This window comes from Orycteropus afer, unplaced genomic scaffold (genome assembly GCF_000298275.1).
Source record: "Orycteropus afer afer isolate SDZICR_OR568_19922 unplaced genomic scaffold, OryAfe1.0 scaffold00370, whole genome shotgun sequence".
Classification (NCBI taxonomy): Eukaryota; Metazoa; Chordata; class Mammalia; order Tubulidentata; family Orycteropodidae; genus Orycteropus; species Orycteropus afer.
Window position 1 is genome coordinate 1355088 of NW_006921957.1, and position 15659 is coordinate 1370746.

Below are 15659 nucleotides of genomic sequence, written 5' to 3' on the forward strand. Positions count from 1 at the left end.
CAATGATATGAGACAACGTATATGTGAACTGCTGTATGGAAAGTGAATTTGCTCTGTAAATCTTCACCCAAAAAAAAAAAAAAAAGATTTATAGCCTTGGAAACCTTATGGGGCAGTTGTGCTCTATCCTGTGCAGTTGGTATGAGTCAGAATCCACCTGACGGCAGTGGGTTTTGAGGTAGGTATACCTGGGACATGTAGCTAGCTTTAAGTTTTCCAAAGACTATTTTCTGTCCACATGGAGCCTTTATTTGTTCAGCACGTTTCTTCTGGTAAATGCCCCTTCTAACCATGTGGGTACCAAAGGACTCATTGTTTTACTGCCCCTCTCCTTGATCTATGTGCATCAACAGGACTAGGAAGCTAGACCAATCATAGCCCTTCCCCAGGAGTTTTGCTATTAGCAGAGAGACCAACTATCACTCTTTAGTGGCAAAGCTAAAGATGTGTGCCTGCAAGCTGTTGGCAACCATGTTTTCTGACACCTAGGGAAAAGCTAATAGGGGCTGAGCAAAGCTAAGACAGAGAGGCCTGCTGTCATTCCAGTTGCTTTTAGTTGTCCCCGAAGTCCTGTGTGCTCTGGACCTTCTCCATAAAAGTTTGGTAAATCACTATATCACTCAGTTTGCCTAAGACTATAACCAGTATATTGAACATTCAGGCAACATTGCAGGATAATCACAGACCTTTATTTTATTTTTCACTGTCCCATTTAAATGTTTCAATGAGGAAACTCCAGTGAATTTTTTGATACTTCTGAAGTATTAGAAATCCCCTGGTCACATAGAAATTAAAATGTACAGTCCTTTATAATAGCCACAGATTTCAATTCATTTGAAACTGCAGTATTTCCCTTTTCCCCCATTAGGGCTTAATCTCAGATGGTACCTGCCAAGGGAAGGGAACGAGCCCTGCTTGTATCTTTTTCTTTCACCTCCTGCCCCAGCTGGCTGTTTCTGACCTCAGTGGGGTTGGTGAGGAAAGGAGAAAGATAATGTGGGTAAAAAAGACAAAAAAATGTTTGTATTTTAATTGTGATTTGGGTGAAAGTTTACAGAGCAAATTCCATACAGCAGTTTACACACACATTGTCTCATGACATTGAGTACCCCAATGCAACAGCTCCCCTCCTACTTCTTCCCAGTAGTTACCTCTTCCCTGTGTCCATCCCTCCATGCACTCCTGACCCCTGAGCTGTCTTCCTGTGCATAAACAGCCCTTCTTTCTCCCATGATTGTTCTTTCCAAGGAGTGTATCTACCTCAGGTATATGTTCAACTCATATGCCTGTCTTTTGTTTGGCTGGAAGCCACAGGTATGGGTTCAATTCTAGACCTGAAGGGCAGCTAGGGACCATAGTCTCAGTGTTTCCACCAGGCTCTATCAGACCAGCAAACCTGGTCCCCCTTTTTTTTTTTTTCCCAGATGATTTTGAGTTTTGTTCCACATTGTTCTCCCTCTCTATCCAGGATCTCCTACATAGATCCTCCACTTAGTGGTTGACAGTGGTAGCCAGGCACCATCTAGTTCTTCTGGTCTCATAGTCATATAGGCTGAGGATCACATGGTGTACCAGTTGTGAAGACTAATTGTTTCCATGAGTCTTTGATTTTTCATTCTTCTTTGTTCTGGACGAGGAGAGACCCATCGTTGCATCTAGATGGCTGCTTGCAAGCTTTTAAGAACCCAGTCGCTACTTGCCAAAGTAGGAGGTAGAACAATGTTATGTGTAGTATGTTATGCCAGTTGAGCTTGATGTCCCCTGCGACTTTGGTCCTGAGCCCACAGGTTCAACTACTCACTCCCTCTGGGTAGCTGTCTGTGACCAAGTAGTGACTACAACCTTGTCCCTTGTCAGCTCTATTATACCCCTGGGAATTCTTACAGAACATACAAATACACTTGTAGAGCCATTGTCTGCCAATGCTACACATGATCTTGGGTACACTCCCTGCTGCATAGACATACCTAATACTTCAACTTGTCCACCCATATACCCATGTTTGCCTTCACTGACAACGCAGTACTGTATGTGCAAAAGGGTTCATCTTTGTTGTCTGCATCTGCCATGTACCTCTCTATGTCTTCTTCTTCCTCAGTGCCACCATGTTGATCACTCACATTTGGTACATTGCCCTTCTCTTCACCCAAATCACTACTTATCTCTACCTATCTAACAGTGTCGCCGCCCCCCACCGGTAACCAACAAATTTCCTTCCATATATAAACCATTCCTTGACTTTTACAATAACGGACTAATACAATATTTGTCCTTCTGTGATTGACTTATTTCATTCAGCATAATGTCCTCCAAGTTCATCCACGTTATGCGGTGTTTTGCAGATTCTTCATTATTCTTTAGAGTTGCATAGTATTCTATCGTGTGTATGTATCATAGTTTGGTTATCCATTCCTCAGTTGACGGACACTCATAAAATTTTTTTTTTTTTTTCCCACTCTCTGAACCTGGCAGGTATGGTGCTTTGTGGGGTGCTTTTGTACATATTTTGGAGATGCCGCTCCATCTTAAGTCCCTCTCATCTGCAGTTCCTCTAATGCAAGTAATGCACTCATCTCAGCCTCATCACACACTCCCTCTGAAAGCCCCCAGGTTTCTGAATGTCTGCCACCTGCCTCTGTTGGCTAAGGACCTAACAGAGCCTCACATTACCTCATTTATGTATCCTTTTCTTAAAAAAAAAAAAAAAAAAATTCTGGAGTGTAGATCAGTCCCAGTGCAGCTCTCCCCTTCTGCAGCCAGCCAGCTCTCTTTTGTCGTTTAGACAAAAGGTAGGAGTCAGGCACCAGTTGGTCCATTTATTTCCCATATTTTAAGGGTCATACAGAGACATTTAGATTCTCTAAAATTCCACAAATCCTCTCCCTCTTAATCTCTAACAATTTATATTTAATGTAAAGAGAACCTTCAGAATGATGTAATGAATTTCCAGATATTTCCATTGCATATATGCATCTTAGTTTAGCACTGCACTTTGGTGTCCAAAATTTATCATCTTAGAGACTTAGGTGAAACATTCTTTTTTTTTTTTTTTTCCATATCCTGTCATACTAATTTGATTTGACTTTGTCATCCTGTGACTAAAGTATCTTGATAAGAGTCAACAAATGTTTATTGAGTGTCTGCTTTATGCCGTCACAAAAGAAAACAGACAGTCCTCGTGAGCTCTCAGTCTAGGATACAGTTTGCAAACTCTTGGCTTCTGGTTGAATCCTGCCTATAAGCACCTTTTGGTTTGTCCACATAGTGTTTAAATATATCTCATATCTCTTGCCAATATTTACAAATTGAGAAGTCTAGATTCCTGGCTTGAGAAAAATCAGAAGATCTGGCAACATCTGGCCAGCATTGCTGCCTGGTATGGTTAGCTGGAGCTGGTAGGGGCTGCCTTCTTAGACGAGGCGTGCAGTCTCCAGATGTCTCTGTGACATACTGGCTGAAAGCAAGTGTCAGTTGTCATTTGTCATCATTGGGCTCACACAGTTACTTTTCCTTATAGTAAACAGTAAAGTGAAACATTTCTGGTATTCATGGCTGTGAACAAAAAAGAGAAAACTAAAGATAGGCCAAAAAAAGCCATGGCAAGGATATAATTTCTTTAGAAATGCAAAGTGTTCTTACATGTTTAATATGCAATGTGTGTGTGTGGGTATAAAATAAATTTTGAGGGCCATTGGAAATAAACCATAGATATAATTATGTTTACACACAAAAAAAAAAAAGATGTATGGGAGTAAAACAAATGAAAGACATTTCATCAGGGTTTGTTTTAAATGCAAACTAAAATAAGTGGTGTGAACTGCTGTGAAAGAGCTTTGCACTCATCCACTTCCCTCATTTACATTATGTTCTTCTTGGCCTCTGGCATGTGAGTTTTGGGGTGGGGGGGAACATTCTCCATCCCCTCTAGAAGGAATCAGCCTAAGGGTTGCAAAAAGTGCATGGCAGCAATGTGGTGTGACCTCTTCTCACTTTACCAAGGGGAGAGGAGGATCCAGAATAACATCAGCAACCCAAGGCTGATTCCTACCTGGCAGAGGTTACACATGCCACCACCCTCCTACCTTTATGCCAATGCTAACACCTCCCACCTACTATTATTCAAATCTATGCACCAACCACCAAAGCCAAAGATGAGGAAATTGAAGATTTCTACCAGCTTCTGCAGTCTGAAGTTGACCAAACATGCAATCAAGATGTGTTGGTAATCACTGGTGACTGGAATGCAAAAGTTGGAAAAAAGAAGAATCACTGATAGTTGGAAAATATGGCCTTGGTGATAGAAATAACACTGGAGATCACATGATAGAATTTTGCAAGACCAACGAATTATTCATTGCAAATAACTTTTTCAACAACATAAGTAATGGCTATACATGTGGACTTCGCCAGATGGAATACACAGGAATCAAATTGACTGCATCTATGACAAGAGGAGATGGAGAAATTCGTTTGATATCTTCGGCCAAAACAAGGCCAGGAGCTGATTGTGGAACAGACCATCAACTGCTCATATACATGTTCAAGTTGAAGTTGAAGACAATTAAAATAAGTCCATGAGAGCCAAAATATGACCTTGATAATGTCCCTCCTGGACTTAGAGACCATCTAAAAAATAGATTTGATGCATTGAACACCAGTGACCGAAAACCAGAGGAATTGTGGGATGACATCAAGTATATCATCCACGAAGAAAGCAAGAGGTCATTAAAAAGACAAGAAAGAAAGAAAAGACCAAAATGGATGTCAGAAGAGACTCTGAAACTTGCCCTTGAGTGGAAAGTAGCTAAAGCAAATGGAAGAAATGACAAGATAAAAGAACTGAACAGAAGATTTCAGAGAGTAGCTCGAGAAGATAAAGCCAGTTACTATAATGAAATATGCAAATAACTGGAGTTATAAAACCAAAAGGGAAGAACACACTCAGCATTTCTCAAGCTGAAAAAACTGAGGAAAAATTTAAGCCTCGAGTTGCCATATTGAAAGATTCTATGGGCAAAATATTGAATGATGCAGGAAACATCAAAAGAAGCTGGAAGGAATACACAGAGTCACTGTACCAAAAAGAATTGGTCAATATTCATCCATTTAGGAGGTGGCATATGATCAAGAACCAATGGTATTGAAGGAAGAAGTCAAAGCTGCACTGAAGGAACTGGCAAAGAACAAGGCTCCGGGAATTGACAGAATACACATTCAGATGTTTGAACAAATGGATGCTGTGCTGGAGGCACTCACTCAGCTATGCCAATAGATTTGGAAGACAGCTCCCTGGCCAACTAACTGCAAGAGATCCATATTTGTACCCATTCCAAAGAAAGGTGATCCCACAGAATGTGAAAATTATCAAACAAATATCATTAATATTGGGAGCTCTGGTAGTGTAGTGCCTAAGGCACTTGACTGCTAACCAGAAGGCTGGCAGTTCAAATGCACCAGCCACTCCTTGGAAGGAAGGTTGGGTAGTCTTCTTCTGTAGTGATACCGCCCCAGAAACTGAAGGAGGGGTCTCTATAAGTTGTGTCTGACTTGACGGCATATAACAACAACAACATCATTAATATCACATGCAAATAAAATCTTACTGAAGATAATTAAAAAATGGTTGCAGCAGTTTATTGACAGAGAGCTTCCAGAAGTGCAAGTGGGATTCAGATGAGGACGTGGAATGAGGGATATCATTGCTGATGTCAGGTGGATGTTGGGTCAAAGCAAAGAATACCAGAAAGATGTTTACTTATGTTTTATTGACTATGCAAAAGCATTCAGTTGTGTGTATCATAACAAATTGTGGATAACATTGAGAAGAATTGGAATTCCAGAACGCTTGATTGTACTCATGAGGAACCTGTACAGAGATCAGGCGGCTATCATTTGAACAGAGCAAGGTGATACTGCATGGTTCAGAATCAAGAAGGGAGTGTGTCAAGGTTCACCCAACTTGTATGTTGAGCAAATAATCCAAGAAGCTGGACTACATGAAGAAGAATGTGGCATCAAGATTGAAGGAAGTCTCATTAGCAACCTGTGATACACTGATGACACAACTTTGCTAAAAGTGAGGATGACTTGAAGCACTTACTGATGAGGATTAAAGACTACAGTCTGCAGTATGGATTACACCTCAACATAAAGAAAACAAAAACCCTCACAGTTGGTCCAATAAATATCTTCACAGTGGATGGAGAAAAGATTGAAGTCGTCAGGGATTTCTTATTACTTGGTTCTACAGTCCACACCAATGAAAGCCATAGTCAGAACATCAGAAGACATATTGCATTGGGTAAATCTGCTGCAAAAGAGCTCTTTCAGGTGATGAAGAGCAAAGATGTCTCCTTGAAGACTAAGATGCATCTAACCCAAGCCATGGTATTTTCAATTGTCTCTTATGCATGTGAGAGCTGGACAGTGAATGTTGTAGTTGTTATTTGCCTTCGAGTTGGCCCTGACTCCTAGCAACCCCTCCTTGGGTTTCCGAGGCAGTTATCATTATGGAAGTAGGATTGCCCTACCTTCCTTCTGAGGAGTGGCTGGTGGGTTTGAACCACCAGCCTCCTGGTTAGCAGTCAAGTGCCTTAGGCACTATGCTACCAGAGACAGTGAATAAGGAAGACCAAAAGAGAGTTGATAGTTTTGAGTTGTGGTGTTGGAGAAGAATGCTAAAAGTACCATGTACTGCTAAAAGGACTAACAAATCTGTCTGGAAAAAGTGCAGCCGGAATGCTTCTTGGAAGTGAGAATGGCCAGACTTCATCTCACCTACTTTGGTCATGTTGTCAGAAGAAACCATCTGGAGAAGGATATCATGCTTGGTAAAGTAGAGGGTCAATGAAAAAGGGGAAGGCCCTCAATGAGTTGGATAGACACAGTGGCTGCAATGATGGGATCAGGTATAGCAAGGATTATGAGGCTGGCGCAGGACTCGGCAGTGTTTTGTTCTGCTGTGCATGGGGTCGCTATGAGTTGGAGACAACTCGATGGCACCTAACAAAGCAACAGAAACACCTCCCATGGCACTCTCTGTTTTTCTGCCTAGTTCAACAGTTTGTTGCAACAACCTCACAGGACTCACAGCCAACACTCACGATTATGGGGTTTATAGGGAAGTAACAGGTTACAGGTTCAGGAATGCTCAGCATACAATTCTTTGATCAGAACAGCTGGTTCTTAGCCATGCCTTAGGCACACTTCTCTTTGGCCTTTGGCCCCTGCCCCGCTTGGGCCAGTGTCACAAAGCTCTTTCAGCTCTGTGAATAGGTGCACCCCATTCTGGTAGCAAGCCTCCTGCCCAAAGGCACTCAGATGACACTCAGATAACCAAAGGTACTCTGTGGGCTGGCAAGCCCGCCACTTTGTGTGGGTCTCTTGGTTTTACTGCCTCTGCTGCCGTCTCTCTGCTGTCTCAGCACAGGAATCTCAGGTCCAAGGACAAACTCCATTCCTGGCTTCTTCTATCTTGATAGTAGTGAGATCCCTCTTTTTCCACCTGCAAAGAGGGCATAGGGTGGCATCTTCCTCTGACTTCATGAGGGCGAGACAGAATCACCATCAGCAGACCAAAGCTGATTACTATGAAGCTGAAGTCAGCTTTGCCACTCTCCAACCTTTTTACCAATTCTGACATCAATTGTCCCTTCTAGGCACTCTTTACTTCTCTGTTGGGTTTAATAATTCACTGCAGTGGCCACAGTATTCACCGACAATACTCAGGATTATGGAGTTTTTGGGAATTCAGGTTCAGGAATGTTCAGGATATAATTTTTTGAGCAGGACAATGTCCCTTTGGCCATGCCTGTAGGCACACCTCTCTTTGGCCCTCAGCCTTGCCTCGGCCCTGCTTGGGGAAGTGCTTGGGCAAGTGTTTAAAGCTCATTTAGCCCTGCTGATAGGTGCAACTAGGTGTACCCCACTCTGCCCCAAGACTTCTGCCCAGAGGCACTCAGCTTCCTTATTCCGTGGCCAAAAAGTCTGCCACTCTGTCAGTTTCTCAGTTCTTATGCCAGTCTCTGCTGTCTCTTTGCTGTCATCTTGGTGCTGGGGTCTCAGGTCCAAGAATGCACTCCACTCCAACTCCAGCTCTCAACTCTTGGTGACAATGAGATCCTGCTTTTCCATCTCTGGGAGAGCTCATTTTGAGCCTAGAGAAAAGATAAAACTGACCAATCCCCACATTAGGGTTCCATACACCTTATTTCCATGGTCACACCCCCACAAGTGTACCATGTTCCTTATTTACATTACTAACAAAGCTACCCACATTCCAGTTATTAATGGACGTTTGCTGCTGTATCTTCCCATGTTGAGTCATGCTCCATCAGCAAATGAAAGTGTCGAAAGCTTTACCCCATCCATGTCATTAAGGTCAACTTTGCTTTGAGGAGGCAGCTCTTTGCCAGTCGTATTTTGAGTGCCTTCTGACCTGAGGGGCTCATCTTCCGGCACTGTATCAGACAGTGTTTCAGGGCTATTTGTAAGGTTTTCACTGGCCAATTCTTTGAGAAGTGGATAGCCCCTTCCTTCTTCCAAGTCTGTCTTAGTCTGGAAGTTCCACTGAAACCTGCCCACCATGGGTGACCCTGATGGTATTTGAAACAACAGTGGGATAACTTCCAGCTTCACAGCAATACACAAGCCACCACAGTATGACAAACTGACAGACGAGTGGTAGAAAATTGGAAGTTGTCAAAAATGAAATGGAATGCATAAAGATCAATGTCCAGGTCTTTAGTGACTTGAAATGGACTGGTATTGGCCTTTTTAACCAGACAATCATATGCTCTACTGTGCCAGGAATGTCAAATTGAAGAAGAATGATGTCATATTCATAGTCACAAAGAATGTTTCAAGATCTATCCTGAAGTACAGTGTTGTCAGTGATAGGATAATATCCATATACCTATGAAGAAGATCAGTTAATTTTTCTATTATTCAGATTTACTCACCAACCACTAAAGCCAAAGACCTGGCCAGGTGATAGGAAGAAATCCATATTTAGACCCATTCCAAGGAAAGGTGATTCAACAGGATGTGGAAATTATTGAACAATATCATTAATATCACATGCAAATAAAACTTTGCTGGAGATAATTAAAAAATGGTTGCAGCATTATATTGATAGGGAACTTCCAGAAATGCAAGCTGATTTCAGAAGAGATCATGGAATGAGGGATATCATTGCTAATGTCAGAAGGATCTTGGCTAAAAACAAAGAATACTAGAAATATGTTTACTTGTGTTTTATTGATTATGCAAAAGCATTTGATTGCATGGATCATATCAAATTATGGATAACATTGTGAAGAAAGAGAATTCCATAGCACTTAATTGTGCTCATGAAGAACCTGCACATGGACCAGGAGGCTGTCTCGAACAGAACAAGGTGCTATTGTGTGCTTTAAAATTAGGAAGGGTGTGTGTCACCATTGTACCCTCTCACCATACTTAATCAATATGAATGCTGAGCAGATAATCCAAGAGGCTGGACTATATGAAAAACGTGGCATCAGGATTGGAAGAAGACTCATTGGACAACCTGTAATATGCATATGAGATAGCTTTGCTAGCTGAAAGTGAAGATGACTTGAAGCACTTACTAATGAATATTAAAGGCTGCAGTCTGCAGTACGAATTATACCTCAACATAAAGAAAATGAAAATCCTCGCAAATGGACCAGTAAGCAACATTATGATAAATGGATAAAAGATTGAAGTTGTCAAAGATTTCATATTACTTAGATCCACAATCAACACCCATGGACGCAGCAGTCAGGAAATCAGATGTCATATTGAATTGGGAAAATCTACTGCAAAAGTTCTCTTTAAACTGATGAAGAGCAAAGATGTTTCCTTGAAGACTAAGGTGCATCTAACCCAAGGCATGGTATTTTCACTGGCCTCATATACATGTCAAAGGTGGACAATGAATAAAGAAGATGGAAGTGTTGATGGTTTTGGGTTGTAGTGTTGGCGAAGAATACTGAAAGTAACATGGACTGAGAGAAGAACTAACAAATGTGTCCTGGAAGAAGTGCAGCTGGAATGCTTCTTGGAAATGAGAATGGCTAGACTTCGTCTTACCTACTTGGGTCATGTTTTCAGAAGGGACCATTCCCTGGAGAAGGATATCATGCTTAGTAAAGTAGAGGGTCAGTGAAAAAGGGGAAGACCTTCAAGGAGATTGATTGACAGTGGCTGCACTGATGGGTTCAGGTGTAGCAGGATTGTGAGAATGACATATGACCGAGCAGTGTTTTGTTCTGTTGTACATAGGGTCGCTATGAGTTAGAGCCAACTTGATGGCACCTAAGGATAACAACAACAGCAAGCTATCCAATTCCCTTTGCAGGCCACAAGCACCTTACATTTGCATAGTTCTAGGAGCTCTGGTAGGAGCTCTGGTAGCATAGTGCTTAAGGCACTTGACTGCTAACCAGAAGGCTGGCGGTTCAAACCCACCAGCCACTCCTCGGAAGGAAGGTTGGGCAATCCTACTTCCGCGGTGATACTGCCTCGGAAACCCAAGGAGGGGTCGCTATGAGTCGGGGCCGACTCGACGGCAAATAACAACAACAACAACACAGGAGCTCTGGTAGTGTAGTGCCTAAGGCACTTGACTGCTAACCAGAAGGCTGGCATTCAAACCCACAAGCCACTCCTCAGAAGGAAGGTTGGGCAATCTACTTCCGTAGTGATACTGCCTTGGAAACCCAACAAGGGGGTCACTATGAGTTGGGTCCGACTTGATGGCAACTAACAACCACCACCACCTGGTCATCTGGTGGGGGCCACAAAGACCATGGCTAGAAGAGCTATAGTCCCTCAGTGCCTCTGGGATAGCTCATCTTAAGCCTAGCTGTTGACAAAACTGACCAATCCCCCCATTATGGTACCATACACCTTATTTGCATAGTCCCACCTGCTCATGGGTGCTGTGTACCTTATTTACACCATTAACAAGCTGTCCGATCCCCTTGGTGGGCCACAAGCACCTTGCATTTGCATAGTTCCACCCAGTTATCCTGTGGGAATCACAAAGACCATGGCTAGAAGAGCCATACTAAGTCATTCACTGCACTGTATGGTGGATTCATTGTATTTCCAAGGTACGCTCAGGTCTGAGGGGCAGTAACTGGGTAGTTGCCACAAGGCTAGGATCATCTGGAGAAAAGTGGCAGCTGTTTTGCAAGTTGATGAGGTTTTCTTTTTCATGGAGTGGAAAATACTATTGTTGAAGGAGTATTAAACTTTGAAACTATTTTTGCAAATTGTGTTCTTAGCTTTTTTTTTTTTTAATCGAGGGAAGCCTTTCTTTGATTTTCTTCTTGATTTTTATAAGTTTTTGATATGTTAAGGAAAGTCTCTCACTCACTTGTGTAAGTTGGAGCAAAACCAGAATTATTCTGAGGAGAAGTTTTGACTTGCGCAAGGGTAAGGGAGGCAAGCCGTCTGTTGAGTTGTGTATCCTACTCAGTGTCTTTGTTTTAACTTAAGCAAGAGATTGAAGATATCACTGCAGCTCAGCTGATTGTAAAATCTCAGGGACTAGCCTTAATTGGCTTTGAAGAGTAGCTCCTGTGAGGCATTTGTCAGCATGTTTAACGTCTATGTCTTGGCCACTTGTTTGAGTCTGAGTTCCTTGAAAGCTTTGCTGCTTGGCCTTTTTCCATCCAGCTTTCTGGTTTTGTTATTTTGTTTTATCCTCAGATTGAGACAGGTCAATTGAGAAGTGCGGTCATAGACCACCTAGTGCTGGCACATCCACTCTCCACACACACACACACACACACACACACACACACACCCAACACACACACATTTTGCAATACAGAATAAAGCTGTAAGAAATAATCCTGTGAAATTTCCAATCATTTTCTTTATATAAATGTTTTTGAAGACAAAGGAAATTTTCTTTAAGTTTTATTACCAAAAATAGCTGTGATTCTCCTGGTTTATCTTAGGGACACTGTGAATCATGGAATCAGTGCTTTGTACTTGGTTTTAGCTTTGAAAAATCTTGGGGACAGATCTGTAATCCTCCTCCAGTGAGCACTCAGGACCTTAGGGCATCCATTTTTGGTGTTCTTACTCCAGCTGCATTTTATTATTTTTTTCTATGTTTAATTCCCCTTTGGCCCCCAGATTACTTCTTTTTAAAATCTTGAAAATGAGGCAAGATATAAAGAACTTAAACAAATTAAAATCTTAATGATTTACCGTTTGCTGCAAAAATCTTACCAATTAGTTTTTAAATTTTATTTTACATTTCTTATTCTTTGTGTAATTAGATCTCTTAGTTCTTTGTGATTTTTATGAAGAAAATTGTTGATGTGTCTGAGACCCTTTGGCTGCGACAAGTTCACCCCATCAATTAACAGGGCTGAAAATTGTGCTGAGAGCTTAGAAGAAGCAGAGGTTGTTCTGACCCTCTTACTTCTCCAGGAGCCCAGTGTTTTGTGTTGCATTAAGATTCCATTTCAACCTACCCGCTGCCATTGAGTTGAATCCGACTCATATACCCTATAGGACAGAGTAGAATGGCTCCATAGGGTTTCCAAGGCTATAAATCTTTAAAGCATAGCAAGGATTGTGAGGATGGCACAGGACCGTGCAGTGTGTCGTTTTGTTGTGCGCAGGGTTGCTATGAGTTGGAGCCGACTCAGCAGCACCTAACAACAACAACAAAACAAAGCAGACTGCCTCATCTTTCTCCCACAGAGTGGCTGGTGAGATCAAACTGCCAACCTTCTGGTTAGCAGCTGAATGCTTTTACCACACTACCAGAGGGCCTTAAGATTCTATTTTTAAGTACCCCATTTATGCAGGAAAGCAATTATATACTAGCCTAGGACTAGTTGCCCGGAAAGGCCTGGGAAACAACTGATGTTGAAGCTGGTCCTTCACATAGTAGGCATTCAGTAAGTGTTTCATGACTTAAATTTAGTTGTGGCTTACATATTTGCTTCACTTTTTGAAGTGGTGGGGTTGTGTTATCTTCCAACTGCAGTGGTCTTTGTAGTCTAGGTCTGTTGTTTATTGTTGTTGTGTGCTGTCCAGTTGGACCCAACTCATAGCGACCCCTCCTTGAGTTTCCGAGGCTGTATCACTACAGAAGTAGATTGCCGACCTTCCTTCTGAGGAGTGGCTGGTGGGTTTGAACCGCTAGCCTTCTGGTTAGCAGTCAAATGCCTTAGGCACTATGCCACCAGAGCTCCTAGGGAGTGCAATCTGCTAAGGTCAGCAGTGGCTTGACTTCAGTGACATTTTCTGCTTTTCTTTTCTTTTTCAGAGTATGACCGGCTAGGCTTTCTCCTGAAGCTGGACTCTAAACTGTGAGTAGAATGAGAAAGTGTCTTGACTCTGTCGCAGAGCAGTCTGGTGTGTGAGAGCTGACGGCTTACTTTGAAGGGTCAGCTCTCATGGCCCATGTAGTTGTTGGGGGATCCCTGGGGCCTTCGTTCTCAGTTTGTTAGCAGAATCTTTGAGCATGTTACAGTGTGTAGGGCCTGGAGAGGATGGGATGTGCAGACAAACAGAAGGCCATAGATTTTGCTGGCATAGACAGCTCATTACAGAAGAGGCCCACTGACAGGCGTTTGAGAGATAGGGAGACTCCTGGAAAGGCTTCTGGCTACAGAGGAGGCTGGCTGGGTCACAGAGGCAACATGGCCTCTCAAAGATGCTCTGCATCCTGGCAGGCAAACCCTTCTGTGATCTGGTCTCTGCCTTCCTCTCCATCCTCAACTCCTGTCAGTCTCCCACAGTTCAGCCTTTCTTTTCCCTAAACCTTTGCATGGGCTGTTACCCATGCCTGAAATTCCCTTTCCTTACTGGTCCACTTGGAAAACTTGCAAGTGGAGTTTTAAGGCCAAACTCATAGACTATTTCCTTCCTACACAAAGCTAATTATCTTTTTTTCTGTGCTTCTTTAAATTTTCTTCTGTCACCAGTTCTCTCATTATAGTATACTCACCCATGTATTAAGTATTAATTTATTAAGAGCACAGGCTTGGAGCAAGGCAAACCGGAAAAAACCAAACTCACTGCCATAGCGTCGATTCCAACTCAAAGTGACCCCCTTTGGGTTTCTAAGCCAGTAAATCTTTATGGAAGTAGATTGCCTAGTCTTCCTTCCATCGAGTGGCTAGTGGGTTTGAGCCACCAAACTTCTGGTTAGCAGTCAGATCCCTTAGGCACTACGCCAATGTTGGTCCCAATCTCAGATTGCTGTTTACTCTCTTTGTGACTTTGGATAAGCTACTTAACCACTCTGGAGCCTCAGTTTCATTTGTAAGATGGAGACAATATATACACCTCCCAGGGTCAAAAAACAAACAAACAAACAAAACTTACTGTAATTGAGTTAATTCTGTCTCCTAGCAACTCCCATTGGGTTTCCAAGGCTGTAAATCTTTACGGAAGCAGACTGCCTCATCTTTGTTCCACAGAGCGGCTGGTGGGTTCAAACCACCAACCTTTTGTTAGTAGCCAAATGCCTTAACCACTGCACCACCAGAGCTCCTTCATCCCAGGGTCTTCCTCTCAGAGAAATGGTAAGGAAATGAAATGGTTAATTCCTAGGAGATTTTCAAGGGTATATGATCCTTCCAAGATCTTTGCCCTGTTGTGCCTTTTCATTTCTCTCTAACTAGACAGTACTGGCATATGCACTGTGCACTCCTGTATGTTGTTAGTCATATATGTACACCTGTGTCCCTTGTCCTGTACGAGACAGATGTCTTGGAAGATCCAAATTGTGTCTTTTTCCTTTATGCAAAAACCAGCATTCCGTAGGTCTTGATGACAGCTTCTGATGGTGATAGTCTCACATACATACAAGATGTCAAACCAGGGGTTTCCCCGCTGAATTGTCTGGCATGTTGTTGTCTGTTATCAAGTTGATTTCAACTCATAGCAGCACTACAGGACACAGTAGAACTGTCCCATACACTTGCCAAAGCTGTAATCTTTATGGAAGCAGGCTGCCACATCTTTCTCCCATGGAGCAGCTGCTAGGTTCAAAGCACTGACTTCTGATTACCAGCCGAGCACATTAGCTACTGGACTATAGTTCTTCAGTGTCTGGTATATGGACCCCTTTTCTAGAATCTGGTATCTTGGCTCTGGTGCCTTATACTATGAATTCTAACATGGTAACTCCCCTAATTTTTGTACATCTTTGAGACAACTGCAAAGGAAACATAATCTCTCTTTATACCAAACTAATGGAGAAATATTAGCCAAATGTTTACACTTGGGAAATGGAGGTTAATTGTTCTAGAAAGCCACAGGCTTCACTCCTACAAAGTGTTTAATTTAGTATTTTTATTATTTTTTTTTTTCAGTCTTTTTATTCTTATTGTGATTTGGGTGAAAGTTTACAGAGCGAATTCACTTTCCATACAGCAGTTCACACACACGTTGTCTCATGACATTGACTACAATTTACCCCACTGCAACAGCTCCCCTCCCACTTCCTCCCAGTAGTTACCTCTTCCCTGTGTCCATCCCTCCATGCACTCCTGCCCCCTGAGCTGTCTTCCTGTACATAAGCAGCCCTTCTTTCTCCCAAGATTGTTCTCTCCAAGGAGTGTATCTACCTCAGGTAAATGTTCAACTCATATGCCTGTCTTTTGTTTGGCTGG

At 42.4% G+C, this 15659-nt stretch overlaps 1 protein-coding gene across 1 annotated transcript in view; it reads left to right on the forward strand.

Moving 5' to 3' along the window:
• ST3GAL3 (ST3 beta-galactoside alpha-2,3-sialyltransferase 3) overlaps nt 1-15659 on the forward strand; it is a 346519-nt gene that overhangs the window by 129029 nt on the left and 201831 nt on the right. Inside the window, exon 3 of the mRNA XM_007953053.1 lies at nt 13304-13346. Within this exon, the coding sequence (XP_007951244.1) occupies nt 13304-13346 (43 nt within the window). The remainder of the gene's footprint in view (nt 1-13303; nt 13347-15659) is intronic.